General features: G+C 38.9%; 1 protein-coding gene across 4 annotated transcripts in view; it reads right to left on the bottom strand.

Annotated features, from left to right (window-relative positions):
- Positions 1–14,342, bottom strand: part of Ros1 (ROS proto-oncogene 1, receptor tyrosine kinase) — a 97,280-nt gene that overhangs the window by 43,514 nt on the left and 39,424 nt on the right. The window contains exons 19-28 of one of the 4 annotated variants that reach the window (XM_090338229.1): positions 14,097–14,099; positions 13,161–13,375; positions 11,002–11,162; positions 10,505–10,646; positions 7,853–8,115; positions 5,932–5,995; positions 5,449–5,651; positions 3,813–4,018; positions 2,970–3,256; positions 798–977 (exon numbers count right to left, since the gene is read on the bottom strand). In XM_090338229.1, the coding sequence (XP_090194355.1) occupies positions 798–977; positions 2,970–3,256; positions 3,813–4,018; positions 5,449–5,651; positions 5,932–5,995; positions 7,853–8,115; positions 10,505–10,646; positions 11,002–11,162; positions 13,161–13,375; positions 14,097–14,099 (1,724 nt within the window). Of the gene's footprint in view, positions 1–797; positions 978–2,247; positions 2,266–2,969; positions 3,257–3,812; positions 4,019–5,448; positions 5,652–5,931; positions 5,996–7,852; positions 8,116–10,504; positions 10,647–11,001; positions 11,163–13,160; positions 13,376–14,096; positions 14,100–14,342 lie in introns of all 4 variants that reach the window. The other 3 variants (XM_090338230.1, XM_090338227.1, XM_090338228.1) reach the window with 3 other exon arrangements.

Below are 14,342 nucleotides of genomic sequence, written 5' to 3'. Positions count from 1 at the left end.
GCATCGCCTAGTGGTAGAGTGCTTGCCTAGCATGCACTAAGACCTGGGTTCAATTCCTCAGTACCATATATGTAGAAAAAAGCCGGAAGTGGTGCTGAGGCTGAAGTGGTAGAGCTCTAGCCTTGACAAAGACCAAGGACAGTGCTCAGGCTCTGAGTTCAAGCCACAGGACTAGCCAAAAAAAAAAAAAAAGGAAGAAGAAGAGAAAAAAAGAAGAAAGAAAGAAAAAGAGATACAGCTTAATTGTAGAGCAGTTGCCAAATATGCACACGTCTCAGAATTTGATCCCCAGAAAAGGAAGAAACAAGGATAGAAGGAAGGAGGGAGAGAGGGAAATAAAAATGACAGCACAAATGTAAACATTAAGGGGGGACTACAAGCCCACGATGATACTACACATGGATGCACAGCACTGATATACAGAGTACTACGTAATGGATAATACAATAAAATAATACAGTACTTTGCTTAAAGAAATACTTGACTTGAGATTTTACACAATGCCCTTTGAGACCATTGAGAGTCCCCAAATATCATTTAAAAAGAAAAAGAAAGAAAGAAGATAAATTATGGAACTGAAAGGAGGCAAGCAAAGAAAATGACAGGTCACAGATTTCTCACATCTCACATTGCCCTCTGCAACCCAGGCTGTGCATACATATGGTGGCAACGTGACGTGAAGGACAAACATCAATCAGGGTCCCCTAAAGCCTGAATCAGGATCACCACTGAGAGCACAGCACAGGGACTTATGGCCTAGCATTGAAGGACACAGCAGATGGTAAACGTGACTTTACCTGGGAAAGGCTGCATCACTAAACTGTAAGCCAAGACAAGCTTACTTCTCTGTGTGTTCACTTGGGAGAGAATGGCCCCATTTCTTTTCTTGGCTTGATAAGTCTGTGTGCTGTCTTTGGCTGTGGTGATCCAGTATAGAAACTCCCCATCCACCGTTAAGCCATCAAGTGTTTTACCCACTGTTCAAAAACACAAAGAACATAAAAAGAGTAATTTTTAGAGTCTTAAGAAGTCTTAATTTTTTAGCATTTTCTCAGTGGACTCTTGCAGAATAATTTTTTAGAATAATTTTTTCTATTTTAAACAATAGAAGAAAGCCTTTTTTCTACATTATACCTTCTAAATTTCTTTCTTTTTTTTTGCCAGTCCTGGGCTTGGGCTCAGGGCCTGAGCACTGTCCTTGGACTTTCTCAAGGCTAGAGCTCTACCACTTGAGCCTCAGCACCACTTCCGGCTTTTTGCTATGTATGTGGTACCAAGGAATCGAACCCAGGTCTTCGTGCATGCTAGGCAAGCACTCTACCACTAGGCCACGCTCCCGACCCTACCTTCTAAATTTTTAATCTTCCTAGTTTCCGATATGAAAAGATCATTTCTTTTATTCTGTTTGGCTCAATGATATTTTTGCATGTTAGCATTGTATCAAATTAATAAGGTAAATAAATGCTATTGTTACCAGCCCTGTTTTGTGAATGTGAAAACTAAGGTTTGAGGAGTTAAATAATGTACTCCAGGTCACAAATCTAGTTAAGGGCAGGTTGTAAGCTCTGCCTACAAGTGAAATAGAAGCAATCAATCAGCAACAGAGGATAAAAACAGGGTACAGATCCTTGTACAATATTTTCATTAATGATTTGGAACTAATTCACATTAAATATATTAATGCAGTAATAAACTGGCCAAGAAAGAATTTTATAGCAGTAGTTTCTTTCAGTAACATGAACACTAAATAATCTCTAACGTCATCATAGTTTTCTAATTTTAGAATTCTGGATTGCAACTGAATTTATGAAAGATTGAATAAAAAGGATCACTGGATAATTCTTTTGTATCTTGCTTTAAAGAAAAGATTGTTTTGCTATGTGTTAGAATGGTAGTAAAGACTTTTGATCTAGACTAAAACAGCATTGCAATAAAGAAAACATATTAAGGGTGGGGGGGTTGGGGGGGAGGGTAATGGGTACCAAGACATGTGAAAGGGTATCAATGTATGTGAATTAATGCACCTTCTATCTGGCAAATATCATGTAACCCTTTTATTAATTACAATAAAAATATAAAAAAACAACAAAAAAAAGAAAACATATTACACTATGAAAAAAAAAGAAAGTCAGGAATTTCCATTCAACATGCATGAGGGAGAGAATCAGTGATGGGTCGGTCATTGAGAGTAGTGGTGTCTTAAACTAGCCTGACAGAATTCTTGCTAAAAGCAGGCTAAAGATGTACACATCATGGATGAGGTTTCTTGAGAGTTAAGTGATAGAACTCCTGCTAAAACTAGACTTAACAAAGGTAGGCCTGGGAGGTTGAGATATAGGCCTAGTCCACAGATCATTCAGAAGAGTGTAATCAAAGTATGATCAAAGAGTCTTTCTCACAAATTTAACAGAAACAAATGAGGTTCCTAAGAAGAGAAGTCTAAAAGGTCATCTCTACCCTTTAAGTCAATGAAAAGCTTACAGTGATTGATTTAAGAGGAGTCTTGGCAGGGCACAGTGGCTCATGCCTGTAATCCTAGCTACTCAGGAGGCTGAGATCTGAGGATCAAGGTTCAAAGCCAGCCCAGGCACTAAATAACATGAGACTCTTACCTCCAATTAACCACCAGAAAACCAAAAGTGGCACTCTGGCTCAAGGGGTAGGGCAGTAGCCTTGAGCTAAAGAGCTCAGGGACAATGCCTAAGCTCAGAGTCCAAGTCCCACAACTGACAAAAAAAGAGGGGGGTCTTGGAATCATATCAGAAGAACAAAATATGCAATTATCACTCTCGTACACATTTGCAATTTCAAAAACACAAATCCAGGAAATTTTGTGAACGGGTCTACCTGGTAACAACTTGTTTTGTATTCTGTAACCACTCTCGGCCTGGTACAAAGCATCTACCATTGTTCATTCTTTTGAGTGTATGCGGGATGCAAGCAGAAGAGAGTGTTCATATGTGTATTACCCAGACTGGCAGGCAGCATGACGATGCTCCAGCACTGGCATCCTTCTAGGTCTGTAGCCCAAATCTCTCTACCTTTGGTAAAGTATACCCGTGGTTCCGCTAGGTCAGAGGCATCAACAGTCATCGCTGCACCTAACTCGAGTTCTGTCACATTGCAAGAGCAGTAGCTCTTTGCATTTTGTAGGATTGTTGCTGTGGGTTTCAGAATTCGGTGCAAGGTGTGATTGATAAGACTGCAGTAAAACATCTGATAGCCCAAATCGGAAACTTCTGTCCAATACAAGCGACTAAAGGAGGAAAATAATGTCACTGCAACTTAGTAAGAGAATATATGATTAGTTTCTAATGACGATCAATCATTTTTTGGCAATTTTAGACATAATCAGTATTAGGAATGAACATATTCAAATGTCCAATAATCAGAGATTAAGGAGATCACAACCAGTCTAACTCATAATATTTTCAATTATCTCTTTAATGAATCCATTTACAACTTAAGCCTCAGACTATAATGACCTCAAGTGCTTGTAGGCCAAGCATATTGGCCTATATAAAACATGAGTAGCTGTAAATTCAAAATGTACACTGATAATTTTCATTATGACCATCTCTAGTTCTCTTTTCTGTCTCTTTTTTATTGTTATAAAAATGTGTACAGAGGGGTTACAGTTACCTAAGTTAGGTAACTGTTAAGATTATGTATTTGCTGTGGTGATCTCAAATCTCTATGTAGAATTAGGCTCAAGAACCCTAAGCATTTGGCTTCTATCTTTAAACTAGAAAGACAATATTACATGGCTTGATTTCTATTTCGTTCCAATAGAAAAAGATATTCACACATACCTTAAAAAGGGATATACAGAAAAAGAAATTATTGTTGAAGTTGTGTTACAAAACTTGATCTCCATGGGGCATTTCATTTTGTGTTCAAGATCAACATCAAATATCTGTGTTCCATTTTGTGATCCATTCAGCACAAAGTAGAGGTGCCTTGAGATCCAGTCTGCGGAGATAACTGTGATCCCAGAAACTAGTGCATCTCGGAAAAGCTTAACATTGGATAGAGAACACAACCAGGAAGACAGGATTAATTGATGAACTGGAAGACTTCTCTGTGATGTTCTGTATTGCTTGCTTAATGCATTTCTCCTTGGTGATCCAAAGCTTTTCTTTTTTTTTCTAATTAATCTTTTTTTTATTGTGATTAGTAAAAGGGTTACATGATATTTGCCATTTAGATGGTGCATTAATTCACATACATTGATACCCTTTCACATGTCTTGGTACCCATTTCCCTCCCCCCCCACACCCCCCACCATCTTGGTTTTCCCCCCTTCCCTATCAATTTTCAAATATCCAAATACAAATAAATTCAATATATCAGATAACAAAGTGAGATACTATAACAATATGAGATGACCAAGGGACAGCAAAGGAGATGAGAGACAACATAGTACATTAAGGACAACAATCATTCATTATAGATCCAAAGCTTTTCAATAACTCAGGATTCTCACCACTGTATAAGTCCTCTTCTATCACTTTAATTATAATCTACAGACCACGGCTAACCATCCACATCTTCAGGCAATATGGGGTAATCAAGGAGTGTTGATTACTATTTTAAACGTCAGTCTGCCTACTGAAGAACTCCACATGAATTAGCCCAGGAAAGAGAATTCATCATCTTCCCTCTAAGCCTCCTTTTCACTTGCATTTTATACTTTTATGGACTTCCAAAATTCACCCAATGACGTAAGCTTAGCAATCAAAGTTCCCCTTGACTTGTTACTCAGGTTACTGGAAATAGTGAACCAGTTTCACTTTAAATATCTTCTTAGTTTGTTCCCTCCTTTCATGCCACATTTCCTGCCACCTAACTCAGGCCCTTAATATTCGCTACCTGAATTTCTGTACAATCTCCTAAATGTCTCAGATTTCATCCTAAATCATTATTACCATTACTGTTAAAGAAATCTATATTTGTTTATTTGTTTGTTTGTTTGTTTAATTTGGTGCCAGTCCTGGAGCTTGAACACCAAGCCTGGGCCCTGTTCTTGAACTTTTGTGCTCTAACCGTTGAGGCTCAACTCTACTTTCAGCTTTTTAGCAGCCAAATGTTCATGGTGGAAACCTCCAAAACTGTGCCCCCAAATAAACTTTCTCTTCATAACTGGATTACCTCAGGTAAGCTGTAGTATGACCAGATAGTGGATGATCTCCAGTAAGAGCTAACATAGCTCTCTATCTTTAGGATCTAACATAGTGCCTAAAATCCAGTAACCATTTGCAAGTGAATCCTGAAAATCATTCATCCATTTTTATTTTATATGTATTTGTAGCTAAATGATATAGGTAGCTGCTATGTCAATCATTCTACTCTTAATGATTTAACCATAGGCCAGCTGTTTCGATTACAGGATAGTATGATATGTAAATATTCCATCTTTCAATTCAAAGGAATTACAAAGTGAAGTACCACAGAGCTGGAATGATTATGCAAATTCAGAAGGAAGATGGCGTCTCCTTGAGCATAATAGCCCATGTCATTGTCAGCAGTGTATCCCAAGGCGCTAAGGTCTCTCTCTGCTGAAAACGTCCACATGACTTGGTTTTGATCCATATCTAGAAATTCGACCTTGTTGTCAACAAGGTTTATAAGGTAAGGTAATGGATTGATGTCTGTAAATGAAAAACAAGTAGATAATATGTATGGGAATAACATTTGCAGTCTTTGGGGGCAGTTTTGACACCTCTGGCCTGCCTTTGGGTTCATACAGTACATGAGTCTCCATGAAGACATTTATGCCTTCTAATCAAAGGCCTCATTGTACACAATGAGAAAAAAAAGGATTTTTATAATCTTAACTTCATCTGAGAGACATTGTTCATATCCTTAAAGATACCAATAGGAAAAAAAGATCCCAAAAAGTTATTTATATGAATTTTAGATGATAAATACCTGAGGTTTTACTTTTCACTATGTCAGAAAATGGTCCAGGCCCTTCAGATGTAAAGACTCGAACCTAAAGATAGAAAAGAAACAACAAAATGCATAAGCTGGACAGTGGTGCTCTCACTGGTAACCCTAGCTACTCTAGAGGCTGAGATCTGCTGAGAATCACAGTTCAATCGTAGCCCAGGCAGGAAAGTCCATCAGAGTCTTACCTTCGATTAACTACCAAAAAGCTTAAAGTGGAGCTGTGGCTCAAGAGGTAGAGCACTAGCATTAAGCAAAGTTACTCAGGGACATTATCCAGGCCCTGAATTTAAGTCCCAAGATTGGCAAATGCAAGCATGTGTGCGTGCACACACATGCATATGCACACATACACACACACACACGCACACACACACACATTGAAGACTCATCTCAGTGACAACAAATAAGTTCTGAGATAGATCAATTTTTGAATATTTATGTCACATTCTTGGTATACATTATGTTTTCAAACAATTGAAACACATTTGCCTTAATATCCTAACCATAAATATTTAATTTTTGGCTTTTAGATGCCTTTTATTGTTTATTAAGTCATTTCCATTTCCAAATTTTGCATATATATGAAATTCTACAAAGATTATTGGTAATACCATGCAAATATAGTATTCTCTCAATCAACATACCATCAGATAATTTTTATTATGGCATTGGCCTTAAGTATACCACATCTCCTGTTACATCTCCTACATTAATGTCTTTAATATTTTTGTTTGTTGGTTTTGTTGGAGACAACATTTTGCCATGTAACATAGTTTGGCTTTGAACCTCTTGCTTCACCTCCTGAGTACTGAGATTACAAGTGATACAATGACCAGCTTCTGTGTGTGTGTGTGTGTGTGTGTGTGTGTGCATGTATATCATTAAAAAGAATTTATATATGTATATATTATTATATGTAGTCTGAATGAATTATTCAAATAATCATAAAATTAGAAATTTACCAAAAAAATCGATATATAGGAAACTCAAATCTCTAAAACATTATTCTCCCCTCTCTCCAAAAAATGGAAAAAATAACTGTAAATATGTGTGACATTGTCACCAATCAACAGGATAGTTGATGAGGATATGAAAAATTATCAAGCCCTCTATTATAAATGGAAAGTTACTTCATACAAAACTTAAAATACCAATGTGAACTACTGGGTAAGGTTGTACATCCCTGAAATCCCAGTATTTGGAAGGTAAGGCAGAGGGTCATTTTGAGGTCAGCCTGGGTTATATAATTGAAATCTATTTGACAAAAATAGAAATTGAGTGACAATTTCTATTTTTTGGCTGATAATCACTCTTTCTGGTCTATCAAATGCACAGGTGCTCTGAGGCATCAACTATGCAGACATTAATTTTATCTCCCTTGGTATTGGCAGCCATCCAGATGATTCACACAGGTGCTATGATGTGTTGGAGATGACTCTACAAATTAATTTGTGGTGTATCACCTCTTACCCTGGCAGCTTTGGTAACTGACTGACACAGCACAAGACTTGGGTTTCCTTCACAGTTTGAGAATCAAATAAGATAATGAATACATGGTACATGGCCTGCAAAGTCCACATCCATACAGAATGCTTTGCTTTGAATTCAAAAAGTAACCTTTGTGTGCAGGAAAGTTGACAAGGCATCCTTTCCCCAATTTACTCAAGTACTCAGGGCTTGTACTCTTGCTTGGTTCTAAGACTGATGTGCTACTTTCACTTGTAGCTTTTTGGTAGTTCATTGACAATAAGAGTCTCCCAGGCTCTTCTATGCAGGCTGACTTCAATCCTCATCTCTCAGCCTCCTGGCTTCAGCTCCCTATGCCTGGCGACAGCCTTGTCCTTTAATTACTCTTCTTTCACACTATTAAGACTCTAATACTGGATTTTCTCTCTCCTACCTGGAAGGCAATAATGTACCCAGGATCCATGCTTTGAAGTTGAAAAGACATCTCTGCGGGAGTGACACTGACAGCAGTCCAGTCTTCAAAGATTTTCTTTGTGTCACTTTGGTTGGATATATGATAGAAAACTTCGAATCTTGTTAACACACCATTTTCATGCTTAGGTTTATTCCACCTAAATTCCACCACAACATTACTGTGGTTGAGCTTGTGACCACTTGGGAATATAAATATTCTGGGGTTTTCTGGTGCTGATGGTACTGAAAAGCAGGGGACACAGATAAGGCAAAAAGGAATACAAGCTGACTAACCACTCATAAGCGACGTAGGGACATCCCGACAACAAACAAAATATCTCACTCTAGACAGTGGAAGTATATCTCTCCCACTCATCTTTTTGTTTAATTTGGTTTTGTTTTTAGAGTCAACTCATGGGTGTTTGTTTTATTTCTATGCTATAAATCGTTTTTGTCTTACTTCCCATTTTCTTTCACAAGACATGTGATAGAAGCAGACATTCATTTGTGAGTAATCAACTGTTTCATAAAAATACCATGAGATAATAAGCAATATGTAGAAGGAAGGCCCTGAATAGAAGACTAACAACAACCCCATCTATGACACAGGTTTTCATGTTCCAGAGCCATCAAACAGGTGGCCTGTCTTCCTGGTGACGATTAATGGCACCACTCTAGCACAAGGCTCAGGCCTGGTTTTGTCTTCCAAGTAGAAAGCTCCCTGAGATCTCTCTCATTCTTCAGAGTTCTTCATGACACAACAATCCCTACATTACTTTGGGCCCCATTGTGATATTTTATTTTGCCATATGTTCAAACCAAATCCCTACTGTTTTGAGTCAAGCACGTCTTTTTAATCTGTGCTCCGTCCAGATGGAAGGTGGCTGGTTCTCTTTACAAAATGCAGCATTGATTGACTCTCATCTTGATAGAAGTGATTTAACTTGAGGTCAAAATCTCAGTCCTGGGGTGGGGGTGGGGGTGACGCAGGACAGGGAAACTTTCTCCTGGTATAAAATACAAGCCAGCAGGGACTGAGACTCTCTCACTGTCAAAAGAGGCAGGAAGTTGTGGGGCAGGCAGAAGTAAAGCTACAACAAGCCTATATAGGATACAGTCTGAGAGGAATTCCTGAGCCAGATTTCTATATCCCTCCATCCTCTACAAGGTTTCCATGCTCTCCTTCAGTCCAATCACATTGCTTCCTACTGTTCATCACTTTCACTGTCATTCTCCTGACCTTCTTAGCGTTGTACATCTCACATGGGATGTGGGTTTTTTTGTTTTTGCTTCACCCCTCCAAGCCTTGCAGAAGTTGTGTTCATGCACAAGGCAGCTTGATAGGTTTAAAGGTTTCTCCTAGTGGTATCTACTCATTGCTGCTGCTGCTCTGATCTCACTGTCTCATTTCTGCTATGTGTGTGTGGGGGGGGGGCTGAGTTTTATTCATTCTATCAGAGAAAGCATCCTTTCTTATTCTTTACTTAAATCCCTCGCTCTAATATAGGAATGGCACACAGTGAGTGCATAATAGATAGTCCTCAATTTGAATAATCACTCATTAAGTTGTAAATATCATGAAAGGACCAAATTCTATCCATCTTCCTTATTTCTCCCATCCTCCAGTAGATGTTAATCTATCCTCGAGTGGATCCCCAGAAGGATTTCATCTCCATGCACCAGTGCCACCAAAGCTGACAGTTTAAGATAATCACAAACTGAACATGCCTGGATCCCAGTGCTCCTGTTGTGAGACTCAAGGATAAATGCTCTTGAATGCATCATAACAGGAAAAATGTAGCGGCAACTGAATATTAATTGAGCTTTTATCACCCGCCAGGTCCTGTGTTAGTCGGAAGCTAATGTTTGTCAGCATTTGTGAAAGTTGAGTAAATGGAGATTGAAAAAATTGGAAAAAAATCTGGGTTGTGTTCGTGGCATTTATTTGAGCTACTACAGTGTTTCCATTTTCTCACCCATATAATTAAGATTGTAACACCTGTCAGGCACACTTCAGAGTTGTATGAGTGCCAAGGGAAATGATCTTTCTGACACATGGTAGGTAATAAATGTTTACTAAAGGTGTGATATTTGTAAATGTGCTTAGTATACTTTAAAATTACAGACACATGTAGAGACGTGGCTCTTAAAATATATTTCCAAAAAATCATAAAATTTGCATACTAGTTATTTACTACAGAATATTTTGAGATAATATCTTTGTTCATAACTACCTTAACAAGAAATTCTCTCTGCTCTCCAATACCCGTTTTCCTTATAAAATCACAAATTACCTAAAACATATACCTGCATCATAAATATTACTACAATCAAGCTAACGTGCCTAAGAAATATTTCAAATAGACTTCTTTGGAATAAATTATGGCACATTCGCCAGTTCTAGGGCTTGATCTCAGAACTGACCTTTTGTGTTCAAGGCTAGTGCTGTGACATTTGAATCACAGTTTCACTTCTAGCTTCTGTACCAGCAAGCAGATGCATTTCAATGATCCTATTCTAATTTTTAAAGAATCACGGAAAGAATATTGAATTTAAAACATCTACAAGAATGAAAAATATTTTTCAATATTTCCAGGCCATGGAAAATAAGACCTTTTCTGTGCCCCTGTACCTGTTTCAGGTGCTCGAAGTGACAGAGATGTTTTGGGACCCTTTCCCCAGTAGGTGTAAGGAGTGACAGAAAGGTTAAATAATGCATAGGGCTGTAGGTCTTCCACAGTAAACATCGGCAAAGACTGCTCACTAGCCAGGAACTAAAATGTAAACATAAAATATCTTCTAAGGAATAGAATAATAAAATTCTTCATTGCTAATGCAGTAAAAATCACCAAACTATTCATCACATGTCATCACCATGTACCATTTTGCTAATTCCAATGATTTACTAGATAAACCAATTAAAATGTACACAACATGGCAGTTAGCACAAGCCAGCAAGAGATTCGCCAGGAACAAGTGTTCTGGTGAACAACCGTAATAATCATAAACCATGAGGAGGGAAAAAAAAAAAAGAACATGAGCTTAAGGAAGCAAACGAAGTACAATTCATTGTGTTCAGTGATGTGACATGGGTGTGTTTGGGAACTAGTACTTGAGGCAACACCTTACCTTGGAATGAGCACTAAATTCCACACTGTAGAATATTGTACCCCAATCCACAGCAGGGGGAGCATCCCATAGGACTTGGAAGCTTGAAGCATTTCCCTCAATCCTAAATGAAGACTCTTGAATAGAATCTGGAATAACCTTGGGGGTGGAGGAAAAGTTCCCTACAAAACAGGAGAAAGAAAGAAACTGATGACCAGGAGTTTGGCCTAGTGGTAGAGTGCTTGCCTAGCATGCACGAAAATCCTCGTACAATTCCTCGGTACCACATACATAGAAAAAGCCAGAAGTGGTGCTGTGGCTCAAATGGTAGAGCGCTAGCCTTGAGAAAGTCCAAGGACAGTGCTCAGGCCCTGAGTTCAAGGCCCAGGACTGGCAAAAAAAAAAAAATCCACAAAAGGAAGAAACGGAGGTAGCAAGGACTTAGGATTATCAATCAGAACTGAATCAGGGGAAATCACTTGATATTATTGGTAATTAGAACTTAATCAAACTTTTCCAAGTCTGCTTAGTGACATATGCCTAGAATCCTGGCACCATGAAAGTACAAAGAAAATCGTGAGTTGGAGACCAGCTTGAACTCCAAGTTTGTTCCATGCCAGCCTGGTCCATACAGAAATTTTGTCTCAAAAACAATAAAAATCATCCCATTGTGGCTATTTCAAGTTATAAATTTGGGTTTAACTGAGTATATGTCATAATGAAACTTCCTAACTTCATTGATGAATGAATTAGCATTAGTGGATGTTAATAAAACAACAACAAAAAAAGATGGCCCACATGCTCATGGTTCACACCTGAAATCCTTAGCCAATCAGGAGGCTGAGATCTGAGGATTGTGGTTCAAAGCCAGCTGGGGCAGGAAAGTCCATGAGACTCTTATCTCCAATTAACCACCAGAAAACCCAAAGTGACACTGTGGCTCTAAGTGGTAGAGCACGAGCCTTGAGCAGAGAAAGCTCAGGGACAGCATCCAGACTCTGATTTCAAACCCCACCACTGACAAGGAGGAAAAAAAAGTGAGAAAAAAATGTAGAAACTGACACGTACAAATAAGAAAGGAACAGATATGTAGCCAGGAGTTTGGCCCAGTAGTAGAGTGCTTGCCTAGCATGCATGAAGACCTGAGTTCAATCCCTTGATAATGTCATGCCCAACGTTTACAATCCCCCTGAAAGACCATCAGAGACCACGACCAATGCAAGCAACAAAGAGCTGTTTATTAGCAAGCTCGAGCTTGGTCCTCTGTGCCTTAAAAACCAGTGACGCTTGGAGGCCCCGAGTACAGAATTAGCACAGCTTTTATAGTACAGAATAAACAAGTTTTAGTTTTTATTCTCACAGCCTTATGTTTTAGTTAACCTTTACATAGGGACATTCCACATTTTTTTTATCAGTTTTGATGTTATGGTTTCCCACAGAAGTTTAGTCTTAGGTGTCCTTGCTAGCTGTGGAACATAGCTGCTGTCCTAAAGATGACCTTTGAATGTCCTTGGTAGCTCTCTGAGTAAACATCTGATGGAGCATCTTGCAGTTCTCCTGAGAAGAGGCAGTCAGGGGATTTCTCAGAACTTTACAAAATGGAGACTGCCCTGGGCTTGAGCTCAGGGCCTGAGCACTGTCCTTGGACTTTCTCAAGGCTAGAGCTCTACCACTTGAGCCTCAGCACCACTTCCGGCTTTTTTTTCTATGTATGTGGTACCGAGGAATTGAACCTGGGTCTTCCTGCATGCTAGGCAAGCACTCTACCACTAGGCCAAACTCCCGGCCCCAACAATAACTTTTTACTGAAGTTCATCGGGCTTCAAAATTAATTTAGGCCTCACATTACCACCTACATAGAAACAGCTGGAAGTGGTTCTGTGGCTCAAGTGGTAGAGCTCTAGCCTTGAAAAAGCCCAAGGACAGTGCTCGGACCCTGAGTTTAAGACCCAGGACTGGTAATAAGTAGACAGATAGATAGATAGATAGATAGATAGATAGATAGATAGATAGATAGATAGATAGATAGATAGACAGACAGATAGACAGACAGATAGAAACAGATTAAACTGAGTGTAAACAAGTCAAGAGAATCTTTCTTTTTCAGCATAATTCATTTCAAACTATTTGTCTCACAGAAGGTATTAGAGAAGAAGATAGGCAGGAATAAGAGGTCATACCTGGCAAAGGCTTGAGGGATGTCTGAATAATGGTGAACTGATTAAATTTGGCCGCTTCTGAAACAGACACACTGGTTCTCTGACTTATTTCCTGTGCTGTGATAATGCTAAAACCATCAATCCAAAACAGTCGACCACTGTAGTACATCAGTGCATTCTGGGAAATCTCAGAAGTGCTCCAGGCTGCAAATTCTGTGATGTGGACATCCTCAGTGCTGTTCAAACATCACATCAATTAGTGCATGCATGCATCTGTAGCCAGAGAAGAGCTACTGTGTGCAAGAGCCAGTGAGGCTGTATATTCATAAGTTTGTATGGGTGTGTGTGTGTGTGTGTGTGGGTGTGTGTGTATGTGTTTGTAAGAGAAAATACTTTCAACAACAATTATCAATACTTTATTTCCATATTCAGTTGCTTTTGAAGTATTCTTCTTAGAGTAACAAATATCAGTCAGATTTTCTAAGGGTTTTTCTTTTCAGTGTGATATGTCATTAGCCAGAGTGTAGATGGTCTGTAGCTTTTAATGAACACCTGAGATGTAGATAAGATTTAAATATCTGAGTGTCAGCACAGATATCACATCTGGGGTTTCTTCCCCGTGTCTCTCTAACACTTGAATTAGCAGAAGAAAAACCTAACAAAAAGTACATACAGGATCTAGAAAAAAAAAAGGTTACTATCCAGAGATGAAGCCAGAAAATAATCAGACAAAAAGTGCAAGTTATATGCCATCTGTCCAAAGGCTTGACACATGTATATGGAAGTGATATAAATGGGTTTTAAGACCAACTAAAGGTGATGCAGTAACACAACCCTGTCAATACCGGAGTTAAGATTCTGACGTTATTATAAATTTTTTTACAAAAGGAAAACATGTCTAAAGGATTTGGGAAAAATGGGTGCACTGGTAATATGGCTTAGTGGTAGAGTGCTTACCTACTATACATGAATCCCTGGATTCGATTCCTCAGTACCACATGAACAGAAAAAGCTGAAAGTTGCGCTATGGCTCAAATGGTAGAGTGCTGACCTTGAGCAAGAGAAGCCCAGGGACAGAGCCCAGGCCCTGAGTTCAAGCCCCAGGACTGGAAGAGAAGAAGAAGAAGAAGAAGAAGAAGAAGAAGAAGAAGAAGAAGAAGGAGGAGGAGGAGGAGGAGGAGGAGGAGGAGGAGGAGGAGGAGG

The sequence above is a fragment of the Megascapheus bottae genome, chromosome 8, assembly GCF_031878675.1.
Source record: "Megascapheus bottae isolate mThoBot1 chromosome 8, mThoBot2.hap1, whole genome shotgun sequence".
NCBI lineage: Eukaryota > Metazoa > Chordata > Mammalia > Rodentia > Geomyidae > Megascapheus > Megascapheus bottae.
The sequence above is the reverse complement of the archived record's forward strand: the minus strand, read 5'-3'. Positions and strand labels throughout refer to the sequence as shown.